The sequence below is a fragment of the Erinaceus europaeus genome, chromosome X, assembly GCF_950295315.1.
Source record: "Erinaceus europaeus chromosome X, mEriEur2.1, whole genome shotgun sequence".
Taxonomy (NCBI): domain Eukaryota; kingdom Metazoa; phylum Chordata; class Mammalia; order Eulipotyphla; family Erinaceidae; genus Erinaceus; species Erinaceus europaeus.
Genome location: NC_080185.1, coordinates 23880333 through 23895717, shown reverse-complemented (window position 1 = coordinate 23895717; position 15385 = coordinate 23880333). Strand labels below are relative to the sequence as shown.

Genomic DNA, 15385 nt, shown 5'->3' with positions numbered 1-15385 from the left:
GGGAACTGTGTGGAGTTGTAGCCCTCTTATCCTGTGGTCTTGTCACTGTTTCCTTTTTATATAATAGTTAAAATAATAATAATAAATAACGGAAAAGAAGGTGATGGTACACCCGGTTGAGCGCACACAGTACTATGTGCGAAGACCTGGGTTTGAACCCCCACTCCCCACCTGCAGCAGGGGTGTTTCACGAGAGCTGAAGCAGGTCTGCAAAGTGGCTCGCTCTCCCTCTCTGTCTCCCCCTCCTCTCTCAATTTCTCTCTGTCCTATCCAATAAAACAATTTTAAAAAGGCCTCCAGGAGCGGTGGATTTGTATTGTCAGTACAGAGCCTTGGCAATAACCCTGGAGGAAAAGGAGCGGGGAGGGAGGGGAGGAAGAAGGGTAAAGGGAGAAGAAAAAGGAAGGGCTGGGAGTCGGGCGGTGGCGCAGTGGGTTAAGCGCACGTGGCGCAAAGCACAGGGACCTGCGTAAGGATCCCGGTTCGAGCCCCCGGCTCCCCACCTGCAGGGGAGTCGCTTCACGGGCGGTGAAGCAGGTCTGCAGGTGTCTATCTTTCTCTCCCCTCTCTCTCTGTCTTCCCCTCCTCTCTCCATTTCTCTCTGTCCTATCCAACAACAAAGCAACGTCAACAATGGCAATAATAACCACAACGAGGCTGCAACAAGTAGGGCAACAAATAGGGGGAAAACTGGCCTCTAGGAGCGGTGGATTCATGGTGCAGGCACCGAGCCCAGCAATAACCCTGGAGGAAAAAAAAAATAAAAAATAAAAATTAAAAAAAGAAAAAGGAAGGGCTGTGGGTGGGGGCAGAGAAAAGAGTGCATGTGCCTTGTCTAAGCTAAGCTCCAACCTAGGCATTCCACAAAGGAGTTGTAGATGCAGGGCGAAGAAATTCTGGTGCTGTGCATCTCTCCGTGTGTGTGTGTGTGTGTGTGTGTGGAGAGAGAGAGAAAGAGAGATATATACACTATTATTTCCACACATATTGGCCTGTCAAAGAAGTCATGACACATTCTTGTTTTTCCTTTTTATTATGTTTATTTATTTTTTTCCCTTTTGTTGCCCTTGTTGTTTTTATTGTTGTAGTTATTATTGTTGTTACTGATATTGTCATTGTTGGATAGGACAGAGAAAAATGGAGAGAGGAGGGGAAGACAGAGAGGGGGAGAGAAAAATAGACACCTGCAGACCTGCTTCACCGCCTGTGAAGCGACTCCCCTGCAGGTGGGGAGCTGGAGGACTTCGAACCAGATTCCTTATGCGGATCCTTGCGCTTCACGCCACGTGCGCTTAAACCGCTGCGCTACCTCTCAACTCCCCACACTCTTGTTTTTCTATGCAAAAATGTGTTATAACTTTTCTGACACACACACACACACACACACACACACACACACACATATGTTTCCAGAAATGTCAACTGGAGCAGTGAAATCACACATGTGTAAGTCCCTCCCTGCAAGAATAGAATAAATAAATTACTGATTAAAGAGCAGAAAGAGAGTTCACCCTGTTAGGTCACAGCAATAGCATGCCTGTGGCCCCAGGTTCAATCCCTGGAGCTGAGTGGTGCTCTGGTCTCAAGTCTCATTCTTGTAACAGTCAAATCTCCAGAATTCAAAGGCTGTTTGCAGAACTAGGTGGGCTGGTGGCACACCCCACTGAGAGCACAGGTTACCATGTGCATGAATTTGAGCCCCAGCTCCCTACTGGCAGGGGAGAAGCTTCTCAAGTGGTCAAGCAGGTCTGCAGGTTGGTCTCTGTCTCTGTCTCTCTCCCCTTCCCCTCTCAATTTCTTTCTTTCTTGCCAAGCACAAGGACCTGTGTAAGTATCCCAGTTCAAGCCCCCGGCTCCCCACCTATAGGGGAGTCGCTTCACAGGTGGTGAAGCAGGTCTGCAGGTGTCTATCTTTCTCTCCCCCTCTGTCTTCCCCTCCTCTCTCCATTTCTTTCTGTCCTATACAACAACATCAATAACAACAATAATAACCACAACAATGAAAAAAACAAGGACAACAAAAGGGAAAATAAAAAAAAAACAGTAATATTTTTTCAAAAGTATAAACCTTGGGGTGAGCATGAATATGGGTATTTAGATGCTGGTAGAGCTAGAGCAAGAGTGTCCTCTATGCTTGGAGTCGTCTGCTACCCTCTCACCCACAGTCTTTGGATCAAAAGGGCTTTTCCTTGTTCCCACATTTGAATTTTCGCCCCTTTCTGCCTTAATCATGAAAAGGATCAGAGAAGTTGCACTGCAATACCAAGTTTCTACACACGATGGCGGTATTTAACTTCATTGCCGGTGGAAATCATTTTAAGTGTTTCTTTTCAAGCTTTGAGCTTTGCATAGACCTTGCTTCTATTTACACTCTGCTCGGAACTCTGGGTTTTCTGGTTAGATCGCAGAGGGGATATCTGTCATTTCCTTACAGTGAGAATCAATGTACAAGAGTTATTTGGCTAAGCCCTGCTTACACCTTAAATGTTGTTCGCAACTCTGAATGGTTTAGGCTGTTGCTGTCTTCTATAAACAACACTGTAGAATGTGGACATTGCCTATAGTAAAACAGAAATATATAAAATTTTTCTGTCTCCACTCTCACTACAGTGTTCTGGTCTTTTTCTTACACATGAAAAACAAATAGTTAAATTAAAACAACAACAAACACCTGCATGGCATTACAGTGTGAGTATGACCTTATTTTAAAGTTTCCTGTTAAATCATATCTTGTCTCTAACTTGCAAAAAAAAAAAAAAAAAAGTAGCCAACCTGTCTCTTAAGATTTTGTGAGAACCACGATGGGTATCCTTGGGAGAGTGGGGGCACAGAACTTTGGTGGTGGGGGGCAGTGTGAAACTATACCCTGTTATGTTAGAATCATGTAAATCACTAGTCAAAATGAAAAAAAAAAACCTAAAGAGACACAAGTCTGGAAAAGAATATATAAGGGACTCAGGTTCGAGCCCCTGGTCCCCACCTGCAGGGGGGAAACTTCCTAAGTGGTGAAGCAGGGCTGCAGGTGTCTCTCTGTCTCTTTCCCCTCTCAATTTCTGTCTGTATCCAATAATAAATAAAAATAAAAAATAAACTTAAAAAATTCTCTAATTCTCCCTCCCTCCCTTTCTCTCCCTCTCCCTCCCTCTCCCTCCCTTTCTCTCCCTCCCTTCCTCTCCCTCTCCCTCCCTTCCTCTCCCTCTCTCTCCCTCCCTCCCTCTCCCTCCCTCCCTCTCCCTCTCTCTCCCTTCCTCTCCCTCCCTCCCTTTCTCTCCTTCTCTCTCCCTCTCCCTCTCCCTTCCTCCCTCTCTCCCTTCCTCTCCCCCCCACACACCCATAGCCACCAGGGTTATCACTGGGACTTGGTGCTGTCACTACAGATCCACTGCTTCCAACATTTACTCCTTTCTATTTTCTATTTTCTTTTGATAGGATAGAGAAATTGAGGGAGAGGGAGAGGGAGAGGGAGAGGGAGAGGGAGAGGGAGAGAGAGAGAGACCTGTAGACCTGCTTTACTGCTTGTGATGTTTCCCTCCTGCAGGAGGGAAGTAGGGGCTTGAGCCTGGGATATATTTGCTATTTTAAGGATATTACTAGAGCCTTTCTGAAAGAGGTCGTATGGATTTATATTCTCACCAGTAAGAGTCCTTTCCCTTCTCACATTTGCCAGCATCATCACTGGGATTAAGTGTGGCCAGTGTGAATGGGGGAATAGTCGAATCACGTTTACCTTTCTGTTTCTCAGTTATCATTGTATATGCTGTGTCATGTCATCTGTGAATTGCTTCCTTTTATCTTTTTTTTCCCTCCCCAATTTCCTATTGGGCTCTTATTGTTGGGGGGGGGCCTCTGGGTTTAACAAGATGCTAACAACAGTTTTCTTTCAGTGGAGAATGATGTCGTGCCTAGGTTTTGACAAATGGAAACCTAGCCTACCTTTCCTTCCAGTCTGTTTATGGCTTTATTTTTTATGTTTAGATTTTAATCCATCTGGACTTTATTTTTGTGTATGATATGAGGTAGGGGTCATACTTTATTTTGTGTTCCTGAATGGGTGACTAGTTTATCAAACACCATTTATTGAATAATTCATCTTGTCCTTACTGACTTACAATGCCATCTTTGATCACTTACTAAATCCTCATGTGTTTCTGGGCCTGATTCTGTCCCTTAGAATCTCTTTAGTCCTGTGCTGCTGCAGGACTGTCGTAACTGCGGTCGCATGACGATCTAGCTTGTTCTCTGCTAGGGCGACTGTAAACTCTTTTCATTTGCTCTTTTCCCCCAGTTTTCTGTCTTGAATCAGGCACAGCCAAATTGGGGTCATTATCACCACCAGCTGCAGTGGGTGTGGATGGTCCCCCCTTTCAATCTCCTCTTAGAGGGTTTCTTTTGGAGTCTGTGATAAAATAAAACTGGGGTCTAAGAGGTACCCCCTTATAGGACTACTAATCAGACCTGGTTTTCCAGACTCTACTGAACATGACCTGAGCCTGACTCAGATGTTCAAATGGGAATAATTTGAGAGCTAACTGTGCTGTAGAAATTTAACGTTAAGACCAAACGCTACAGCTTGTTTGACACGTGAAAGTGATCCAGGGCCAGAACCAGACACCTGCCAACCTGCCATGCCACTCACTTCCGTTATGGTTCAGAAATACTGCCCATTTGGAATGACGTGTGTCCGACTCTGAAATCATCAGATCGGTGCTAGGCTGTTAGGACTTTTTAATTGGTACTAATCTCTAGTCGCAAATTACCTGGTCATTCATTTCTTGCAGCATAATTTACCATTTATTTCATTGTGATGATCATAATGCTATTCCATTAGCTAACTTCTTAAAGCTTCTAGTTCACGTTTGCTGATTCGAAGTGTGTGTACACACGAGGATATGCATATTGATTTGTATCTCTCCCCCCTCCCCCTTTAGAATGACCAGTCAACAGGGGACATAAAAGTCATTGGTGGAGACGATCTTTCGACTTTAACTGGAAAGGTATGTATCTTGCAGGGAATTCTCCATTCCCGGCGTCATGAACGTTGCACTTTCCATCCGTCATTAATGGATGCTTGCACAGTTATGGCTGCACTTGAACAGGGTCCTTTAACTCTTAGAAACAAAATACATTAAAAGGAAAGAAAGAAGAAGGAAGGAAGGAAGGAAGGAAGGAAGGAAGGAAGGAAGGAAGGAGCGAGCGAACTCATCCAGCAAAGGTCATCCAGCAAAGAGGCAGAGAAATCTTTTTTTCCCCTCAGGGTTGAGCCACTGTCTTCTGATGAGAATGGGGTTTGAACCTGAAGCTCTGTCTGCCTCAGAGTCCATGTGCAGAGTCACTACACCAGCTCAGCACTCTGAGGCAGAGGAATCTCACATTAGACATTAAAGTCCATATTGCCAAGCACCGCTCCCTGCCTCTGTGGGATCTAATTGGGATCCATATATATATATATATGATGGCAGAAAGAGAGAGCTCACCTAGTGGAGCACACACCTAACCATTCATGGGGACCTGGATTCGAACCCCGGCACCATGTGGGAACACCATGGATGGCTGCGGGGGCAGTTTAACAGATGGTGGAGAAGTGGTGTGGTGTCTCTCCTCGCCTTCTCTGTTTCTCTCTCCCTCTGTGTCTGAAATAAGAAGAATGAAAAAGACAGCTCAGGGGGGCCAGGTGGTGGCGTACCTGGTTGAGCGCGCGTGTTACAATGTACAAGAGCCCAGGTTCGAGCCCTCAGTCCCCACTGGGGGCTTTACAAGTGGTGAAGCAGTGCTGCAGGTGTCTTGTCTCTCTGTCTCCCCTTACCCTCTTGATTTCTGGCTATCTCTAATAAATAAAAAAATAATAAGAGTAAAAATAAAGACAGCTTAGGGGCAGTGGAATCACACATGTGTGAGGCCCCAGTGCCCCCCAAAACAAACACGAAATTATTTATAATGCATGGATGTGGACATATAGGAGGAAGGACAATCTTCGTTTTAAAAAGTATTTCTTTTGTGGGGGTTGTATTGTTATGTGGAAAACTGAGAAATGTTATGCTGGTCCAAACTAGTGTATTTACTGTCGAATGTAAAACACTAATCCCCCAATAAAGAAATTAAAAACAAGTATTTCTTTCTTAGAGCAATTTGTCTTTATTATCTGTAATGAGAGATACAGAGAGAGACCAAAGCACTGCTCAGCTCTGGCTTATGGTGGGGCAGGGGACTGAACCCACACACATTATTTCCAGAAAGGTAGAGAAACCGTATTGACGTGGTGGCTGACATCTTTGATTCAAAGGCTGACTGAGCGGTAGTGCAGCGGGTTAAGCGCACGTGTCGCAAAGCGCAAGGACCGGGGTAAGGATCCCGGTTCGAGCCCCCGGCTCCCCACCTGCAGGGGAGTCACTTCACAAGCGGTGAAGCAGGTCTGCAGGTGTCTTATCTTTCTCTCCCCCTCTCTGTCTTCCCCTCCTCTCTCCATTTCTCTCTGTTCTATTCAACAACAATGACATCGATCATAACTACAACAATAAAACAACAAGGGCAACAAAAGGGAATAAATAATAAATAAATATTTTTTAAAAAGGCTGACTGAGTACTCGCTAACTCTGTGCCCTGGGCAGGTTATTTAACCCCTCTGTACACTGTGAAGTGTAGGAATGATATGGCAACCACTCCCAGGTGAAGAGAGTTAAGGTAAAGCCTACTGAGCTCTCAACAGTGGTCTCTGACACCTGAGAATACTCAGTGATATTCACACATACACTTATTTTAAAAATCTTGAATAGTTTTTTTTTTTTTTTTGCCTCCAGGGTTATTGCTGGGGCTCAGTGCCTGCACCATGAATCCACTGCTCCTGGAGGCTATTCCCCTCCCCCTTTTGTTGTCCTGGTTGTTTTATCATTGTTGTGGCTATTATTATTGTTATTGATGTTGTTGTTGGGAAGGACAGAGAAATGGAGAGAGTAGAAGACAGGGGGGAGAGAAAGATAAGATAACCTGCAGACCTGCTTCACCGCTTGTGAAGTGACTCCCCTGCAGGTGGGGAGCTAGGGGCTCGAACCAGGATCCTTCCGCCGGTCCTTGCGCTTTCTGCCATGTGTGCTTAACCTGCTGTGCTACTGCCCAACCCCCCTTTGAATAGTTTTTTTAATACTTCACTATTTTTCCATCATAGACATGTTGAAATAACACCACTATTCATATATTTGAATGTGATTCTACTGGTACACTGAAATGATTTGAGTGACCAGTGGCAAATGAAGGGATACTACGGTTTTTAGACTCTGGGTTTACATTTTTAATTTATCGATACTGGGCCAAATTAAAGACATCATTTTTTTAATTTTTTATTTTATTTTTTAACCAGAGCACTGTTTAGTTCTGGCTTATGGTGGTGCGGGGGATTGAACCTGGGACTTTGGAGCCTCAGTCATGAGAGTCTGTTTGTATAACCATTATGCTATCTACCCTCCGCCCAAAAGACATCCTTTTTATAATAGTTTCAGAACACTCCATCAAGGTACATCTAACTATTCTCATTTTACAGCTCAGGAAACTTAAGGCTCTGCGTGCTAGCTTGAAGGACTTGGTCAGGGTCATCAGGCTAGGAAGTGGGTGATCTTGAATCTGAGTTCAGGTCTGTCCGATGTCAAAGTGTCCTTCGGGCTTTTCGATTTGAATGTCCGCAGAATAATGGCTGAGTATCACACAAGGAAATCAACTTGTGTTCCAAGTATGTAAAACTTGTTGGTCCCAGGTCAGAGACATGTTGTCCTCCTTTGTATCTTTTGAAAAAACATCCAAAGGCAAAGCTGGACTTTGCTGACTCCCTTTCCAGTCCCTCTTGAACACCACTGCCAGACCTGTCCCCTCCCCTTTCAGCATGCTTTGCCCAAAGCTAGAAGTCACCGGAAGCTCTTACTCCCATAATCAGTTCTTACCGCTGGAAGGGGCTGAGCCTTCAAAGCCTTCTGTGATTCCATTTGACCATGTCTTTCTCAATGACTGGCTCTGTTTCACTAAGTAGCTCTGTGATCTTGAAAGCTCTCCATTTCCAAAATAACTTTCTTTTCGTGGTAGTCACAGTAAATCATATTTATTATGGGGGGGGGGGTCAAAACACATACATGGGGTGAAGTTATTTCTTGATATTATAGCTTATTTAGATCTTTATTTTATTTTATCTTTTGGGGGACACTATGTGTGCAAATCTACATTTATGTCAATATTTTCCTCTTTTTTCCTAGGTAGTGGTTGGTAATAAGAACTTTGCACCCAGGGTGGGGGTAGATAGCATAGTGGTTATGCAAAGAGACTGTCATGCCTGAGGCTCCAAAGTGCCAAGTTCAGTCCCCCGCACCACTATAAGCCAGAGCTGAGCCAAGTGCTCTGGTGTTTCTCTGTGTCTTTCTGTCTCTCAAAAATAAATAAATAAATAAATAAATAAACAAAATAAAATACCTTAAAAATAAAAAACAGGGAGTCGGGCGGTAGCGCAGCAGGTTAAGCGCATGTGGCGGAAAGCGCAAGGACCGGCAGAAGGATCCTGGTTCAAGCCTCCGGCTCCCCACCTGCAGGGGAGTCACTTCACAGGCGGTGAAGCAGGTCTGCAGGTGTCTATCTTTCTCTCCCCCTCTCTGTCTTCCCCTCCTCTCCCCATTTCTCTCTGTCCTAGCCAACAACGATGATATCAATAACCACAACAAGGGCAACAAAAGGGAAAAAAATTAAATATTAAAAAAATAAAAAAATAAAAAACAAAGACCAGCATGTTTTTTTTTTTTTTTTTTTTTAAAAAAGAACTTTGGATCCTAAAAGTGCCTTTAAAATCTACCACTTGAGGGAGTTGGGCTATAGCACAACGGGTTAAGCGCAGGTGGCGCAAAGCACAAGGACCGGCATAAGAATCCCGGTTCAAACCCCGGCTCCCCACCTGCAGGGGAGTCGCTTCACAGGCGGTGAAGCAGGTCTGCAGGTGTCTATCTTTCTCTCCTCCTCTCTGTCTTCCCCTCCTCTCTCCATTTCTCTCTGTCCTATCCAACAACGACAACAACAATAATAACTACAACAAGGGCAACAAAAGGGAATAAATAAATAAAAATAAATATTAAAAAAAAAAAAAATCTACCACTTGAGGAGTCAGGTGGTAGCGCAGCGAGTTAAGCGCAGGTGGCGCAAAGTGCAAGGACCGGCATAAGGATCCCGGTTTCAGCTCCTGGCTCCCCACCTGCAGGGGAGTCACTTCACAGGCGGTGAAGCAGGTCTTCAGGTGTCTTATCTTTCTCTCCCCCTCTCTGTCTTCCCCATCTCTCTCCATTCCTCTCTGTTCTATCCAACAACGACAACAACAACAATAATAACTACAACAATAAAACAACAAGGGCATCAAAAGGGAATAATTTTTTTTTAAAATTTTTTATTTAAGAAAGGATTAGTGAACAAAAGCATAAGGTAGGAGGGGTACAACTCCACACAATTCCCAACACCCAATCCCCATAACCCACCCCCTCCCCTGATAGCTTTCCCATTCTCTATCCCTCTGGGAGCATGGACCCAGGGTCGTTGAGGGATGCAGAAGGTAGAAGGTCTGGCTTCTGTAATTGCTTCCCCGCTGAACATGGGCGTTGACTGGTCGGTCCATACCCCCAGTCTGCCTTTCTCTTTCCCTAGTAGGGTGTGACTCTGGGGAAGCTGAGCTCCAGGACACATTGGTGGGGTCTTCAATCCAGGGAAGCCTAGCCAGCATCCTGGTGGCATCTGGAACCTGGTGATTGAAAACAGAGTTAACATATGAAGCCAAACAATTTGTTGAGCAATCATATATCCCAAGCTTGGAATAGTGGAGAGGAAGTGTTAGGGAGGTACTCACTGCAAACTCTAGTGTAGTCCTGCTTTCAGGTATATATTTTGCAGTAGTTTATGGATACGTGTGCACATAAGCTCTCTCTCACAGAAACTGGTGTATATCTAGGTTATGGGACTTTGTTAGAAAGTGAACTACCTGAGATGAAATTAGAGTGTACTATTAAAGGAAAGGTCTCACCCGAGTAATGAAGCTGAAGGGTTGTCATTCCACACGTGAAGTCTCTGGATACATTCTGAGGTGAAGCATGTTGAGGTAGCAATCGTTGCTTTGGTTAGGTTGTGATCGGCAGATGCAATGTTATTTGGTTTGGATTGGGAGATGCATACGGGAAAGTGGGCCCTATCCAAGGGTTCCAGGACTGGGGGAAGTAGGGGCTCTATAGTGAAGATGTGAGGTTCCTGCTGTCTTAGGGTTCAAAAAGACACTCAGTAAAGACACCAGATTAAAAAAAAAAATCTACCACTTGGCTATTTGATGACTTTAGGCAAATCATTGAACCTTTGAGCCACCTTTTTTCTTTTTTTTTTTTTAAGAAAGGATTTTTTTTTATTGTTGTTATTGATGTCATTGTTGGATAGGACAGAGAAATGGAGAGAGGAGAGAAAGATAGACACCTGCAGACCCGCTTTACCGCTTGTGAAGCGACTCCCCTGCAGGTGGGGAGCCGGGGGCTTGAACCAGGATCCTTATGCTTTCTGCCACCTGCACTTAACCCGCTGCGCTACCGCCCAACTCCCAAGCCACCTTTTTTTTTCATTTCAGCAAGGATGTAGTAAAATGGAGGGGGGCCAGGTGGTGGCATGCCTGATTGAGCACACACACACTATAGTGTGCAAGGACCCAGGTTCAAGTCCCTGGTCCCCACCTGCAGGGGGGAAGCTTTACAAGTGTGTGTGTGTGTGTGTGTGTGTGTGTGTGTGTGTGTGTGTGTGTGTGTGTGTGTGTGTGTGTGTGTGTTTGCTTCTGAATAAGTCAGCCTGGTGCAATGAAGCCTCAGAGATGACAGAGCATGGGAAAGATACCATAGTGCCCAAGCATCCTTTGGGCACCAGGGGGCGCTAGCCTGGGCCGCGTACATGGCAAAACAGCACAGCTCTCTCTAGTCCTGGCATTCATTTGAACAGTATATATATATATTCTCCTTAGGTGTATTAATGTATTTGCAGTAGAATTACTATGTCTTCATAGATTGGGGAAATATTAATTATATTACTCATTTGTTGGGTGCCTTTGAATTGCCCCATGCTTTTGGATCTTGCATTTTCTTGAGCTTATTGCAAGTTCAGAGCCATTTCTTCCTGTCTGTAAAGCGCACTTTCCATAGGCTGCAGTTATCTTGGTAGCTGGTCCCCAGAGGATGGGCCAGAGTGACAGAGGAGTGGCACTTAGCAGTTGCTGTGGGCTCGTTCCCGCTACCCTTCACGTGGACCTGTCTGGCGTTCAGGAGATCTTGCTCCCCCCCCATCCCCAACCCCCCACTGAGAAATTACTTCAAGATTTATCTTAAAGGCTTTTTAAAGGATATTTTGGAGCTATATTTAATTTGATAGGACAGAGATAAATTGAGAGTGGGGGAGTGAGGAAGAGAGAGACTCCTGTAGACATTTTTCACTGCTTGAAGCTTTCCTCCCATAGGTGGGGAGTGGGTGCTTGAACCCAGGTCCCTGCACATGATAACGTGCACTTAACTAGGTCATCACTGTCCAGCCTGTTTCCTTCCTTCCTCCTCCCCTCCCTCCCTTCCTAACCAGAGTACTGCTGAACTCTACTTTGTGGTGGTGCTGGAGATTGAAAGTGGGACCTTTGATGCCTCAGGCAGGAGAGACTTTTTGCATATTCACTATGCTGTCTCCTTATCTTGGAGTTCAACTTGTTGAATCTGAATTTCAGATTTCCCTTTAATACCCAGAACAGTGATTCTGCAAATTATTATTATTATTATTATTACTGTGACTGTTGTCATTATTACTTTTTCATTACCTGCTCTAGGATGACTTTTTCAGATAGGTTGATAGATAGATAGATAGACAGACAGATAGAAAGACTGAGGCAAAAACAAAAAGGTAGAGAAAGAGTGAAAGCTTCCTTTGATGTGGTGGGAGCTGAGCTTGAACCTGGGTATTACACATGGCAGAGCATTGGCCTATCCGAGTGAGCTCTTTTGCTGGCCCAATTCTCCATACTTTTATGTCCATATCTATTCAGTAAGAAAAATGTGAGGACTAGTTCTTAATATGTGTGCTTGTAAATACCATGAGCTATGGCAGTAACATATACATTGTGAAGTAGATGCCAAATTATACACTAAACAAGGCAAGACTTCTTTTAAAGTTCTGGTATTTTAAAATATTGATGGTATGTTTTTTAAGTGAGAGAAAGCAGGTGCGCATATGTGTGTGGGGGGGGGGGAGAAAGAGAGAAATGACCAGAAAACTGCTCAGCACTGGCATATGGTGGCGCTGGAGATTGAACCTGGGACTTCAGGGAGCTCAGCAAGTCTTATGCTGAGTCACCTCCCTGGCCCCTTAAATGTCTTTATTGCAATCCAGTACATGTCATGTGCCCTACCTACCATGGTATAAGCAGGGACTTAGAAGTGTATCCAGAGCATTCTAATTCTGATGCTCTAAGTCTGTGACAGAGAAATAAGAACGACAACAAAATTATAGCAGATTTTCCTATGGCAAGGATGCAGACCAGTATGTGACCTGCCGCCTCATCTCTAGAACTAACATAAAGTGGATAAGGGAGGCTGGAAGCTAACTCACCAGGTGGCTCAAATGCTTTGCCATGTATGTGACCCAGGTGAGAGCCCCAGGACCACATGGGAGAGCTGCAGCATGGGCAGGGGGAGGCCAGTACTGTGCTGTCTCCTCATCTCTAAGTGATCTAAGAGCAGTGAAATCAAACAGGAGACGTCTGAGCTCCACAAACAAACAAACAAGCAAAAAACACCAAACAATACTCTTCTCTACCTTGAGAGTAATTGTTAGGCCGTGTTTTCTGCAGTCATAGGAGATAGAAACTGGGCAAAGAAAAAAAAGGGGGGGAGCTGGGTGGTGGTGCACATGTTACCACGTACAAGGACCCAGGTTTGAGCCCACCTGCAGGGAGAAAGCTTGCAAGTGGTGAAGCAGGGCTACAGGTGTCTCTCTCTCTTCTCTGTCTCTCCCTTCCCTCTCGGTTTCTGGCTGTTTCTATCCAATAAATAAATAAAGGTAATTAAAAAAATCAAAAACAGGGCTGGGGAGATAGCATAATGGTTATGCAATGAGACTCATGCCTGGGGCTCCAAAGTCTCCCGTGCCATCATAAGCCAGAGCTGAGCAGTGCTTTGGGCTCGGGCTCCCCCTCTCCCTCTCCCTCTCCCTCTCCCTCTCCTTCTCCCTCCCTCCCCCTCCCCTCCCCCTCCTCTCCCTCCCTCACCCTCACCCTCATCCTCACCCTCACCCTCACCCTCTTCCTTTCCTTCTTCTCCCTCCATCCCTCCCTCTCTCTCTCTCAAAAATAAAATATTTTCAAAATTAAAAAAATAAATTAAATAAAATTTTAAAAATAGTAAAAAGGGGAGCAGGTGGCGGTGGCACAGGCTGCATTACAGTACAGAAGGACCCACATTCAAAGCCCTAGTCCCACCTGCAGGGGAAACTTCCCAAAGTGGTGAAGCAGTGTTGCTGGTAGCTCTCTTTTTTTTTTTTTAAATTTATTTTTGGGTAGAGACAGACAGAAATTGAGAGGGGAGGGGGACATAGGGATAGAGACAGAGAGACATCTGCAGCCCTGCTTCACGACTCATGAAGCCTTCCCCCTGCAGATGGGAACCAGGGGCTTGAACCTGGGTCCTTGTGCACTGCAGTGTGTGCGCTTAACCAAGTGTGCCACCGCCTGGCCCCCTAGCTGGTAGCTCTTTTTCTCTGTCTCCCCCTTCCCTTCTCAATTTCTCTGTCTCTATCTAAAACAAACAAGTAAATAAATTATATTGAAAAAATAGGGGGCCGGGTGGTGGCGCACCTGGTTGAGCACACGTGTTACAATGTGCAAGGACCCAGGTTCAAACCCCCAGTCCCCACCTGCAGAGGGAAAGCTTTGTGAGTGGTAAAGCAGTACTGCAGGCGTCTCTGTGTCTCTCCCTATCATTCCCTTCCCTTTCGATTTCTGGTTGTCTCTGTCCTATAAATAAAGAAAGAAAATTGAAAAAAAAAAAGAATAATTGGGAATAGAAATGTATAGTGGCAGGAAGAAGCACTGTTTTTTTTTTAACTTAATGTCTAAGAATATGAACACATCCAGAAAATGCAGGTCAATTCAGCCTAATAAAAACAAACAAAAACCAAAGATTCAGAATTGGATTTCCTCTAGTAAGTTAAACGCATGGTTTTGGCGTGACTGTACACATCATAGTTAAGAAACCGTTAGAACTGGAAGATGTGTGCTCAGCTGAGACCCTCATTTTTACACATGGGAAACTGAAACCCAGAGAGGTTTCATGACTTGCCCAAGATCAGACCTGTCTTTAAAGAAGTAATGAAAATTACTGAAAAGAAGAAGGAGAAGAAGGACATATGCGTCAAATTTTCTTTTAAAAAAATTCCATGGCAGTGAAAATGTCATATGAAAGAGTTCCAAACCCCAGCAGATAGCCAGCTTGTTTAAAGCTGGGCTTGGTAAAGTATCGTGAAACAAGAATTTCTTAGAATAATTTCTTAGAGTTTGTTATGATGTGATTTGAGTTATGATTAGAAACACTGGTTGATTTCCTTGTACTAATTTGCCTTTCTTTTTCTTCTAGAACGTCTTGATTGTTGAAGTAAGTTCTCCATGCTTTTACTATAGTGTTTATGATTTTCTGACTTAATATGAACAGTCCAAAAGGTAAGCCAGGGAAAGTAAGTCCCTTGTGTCAGTTTTATGGTGGACTTGTGTTAAAAGAGAGTGAAACTTGTCTTTTGTTTCAATGCTTAGCAGTTTATCTTTTACTGGATGAAGGCAAAATTTCCGATAGGTTTCTTACCTCTCTCTTTTACACTTAAAAACTATTTCCTGGGGGTCAGGCGGTGGCGCAGCGGGTTAAGCACACACGTGGCGTAAAGTGCAAGGACCGGTGTAAGGATCCCGGTTCGAACTCCCGGCTCCCCACCTGTAGGGGAGTCGCTTCACAGGAGGTGAAGCAGTTCTGCAGGTGTCTATCTTTCTCTCCCCCTCTCTGTCTTCCCCTCCTCTCTCCACTTCTCTCTGTCCTGTCCAACAACAACGACATCAGTAACAACAACAGTAAAAAAGGGTGCAACAAAAAGGGAAAATAAATAAATATCTAAAAATATTTCCTTTTAAAAAGGTGTATCTTAAATTGTGTCTTAGGTAATATTTGATGCATACAAACAGTGTCACCTCTACGCTCCTTTTTTTTTTAAGTACATCTAAAAAAATTTTTTTAAATCTTTATTTGTTGGGTAGATACAGTCAGAAATTGAGAGGGAAGGGGGTGATGGAGAGGGAGAGAGACAGAGAGACACCCGCAGCCCTGCTTCACCACTT

The 15385-nt window shown here is 44.5% G+C and overlaps 1 protein-coding gene across 2 annotated transcripts in view; it reads left to right on the top strand.

Annotated features, from left to right (window-relative positions):
• Window positions 1–15385, top strand: part of HPRT1 (hypoxanthine phosphoribosyltransferase 1) — a 70303-nt gene that overhangs the window by 42618 nt on the left and 12300 nt on the right. For both annotated transcript variants that reach the window (XM_060183180.1, XM_007517003.3), the window contains 2 exons: window positions 4929–4994; window positions 14640–14657. In XM_060183180.1, coding sequence (XP_060039163.1) covers window positions 4929–4994; window positions 14640–14657 — 84 coding nt within the window. The remainder of the gene's footprint in view (window positions 1–4928; window positions 4995–14639; window positions 14658–15385) is intronic.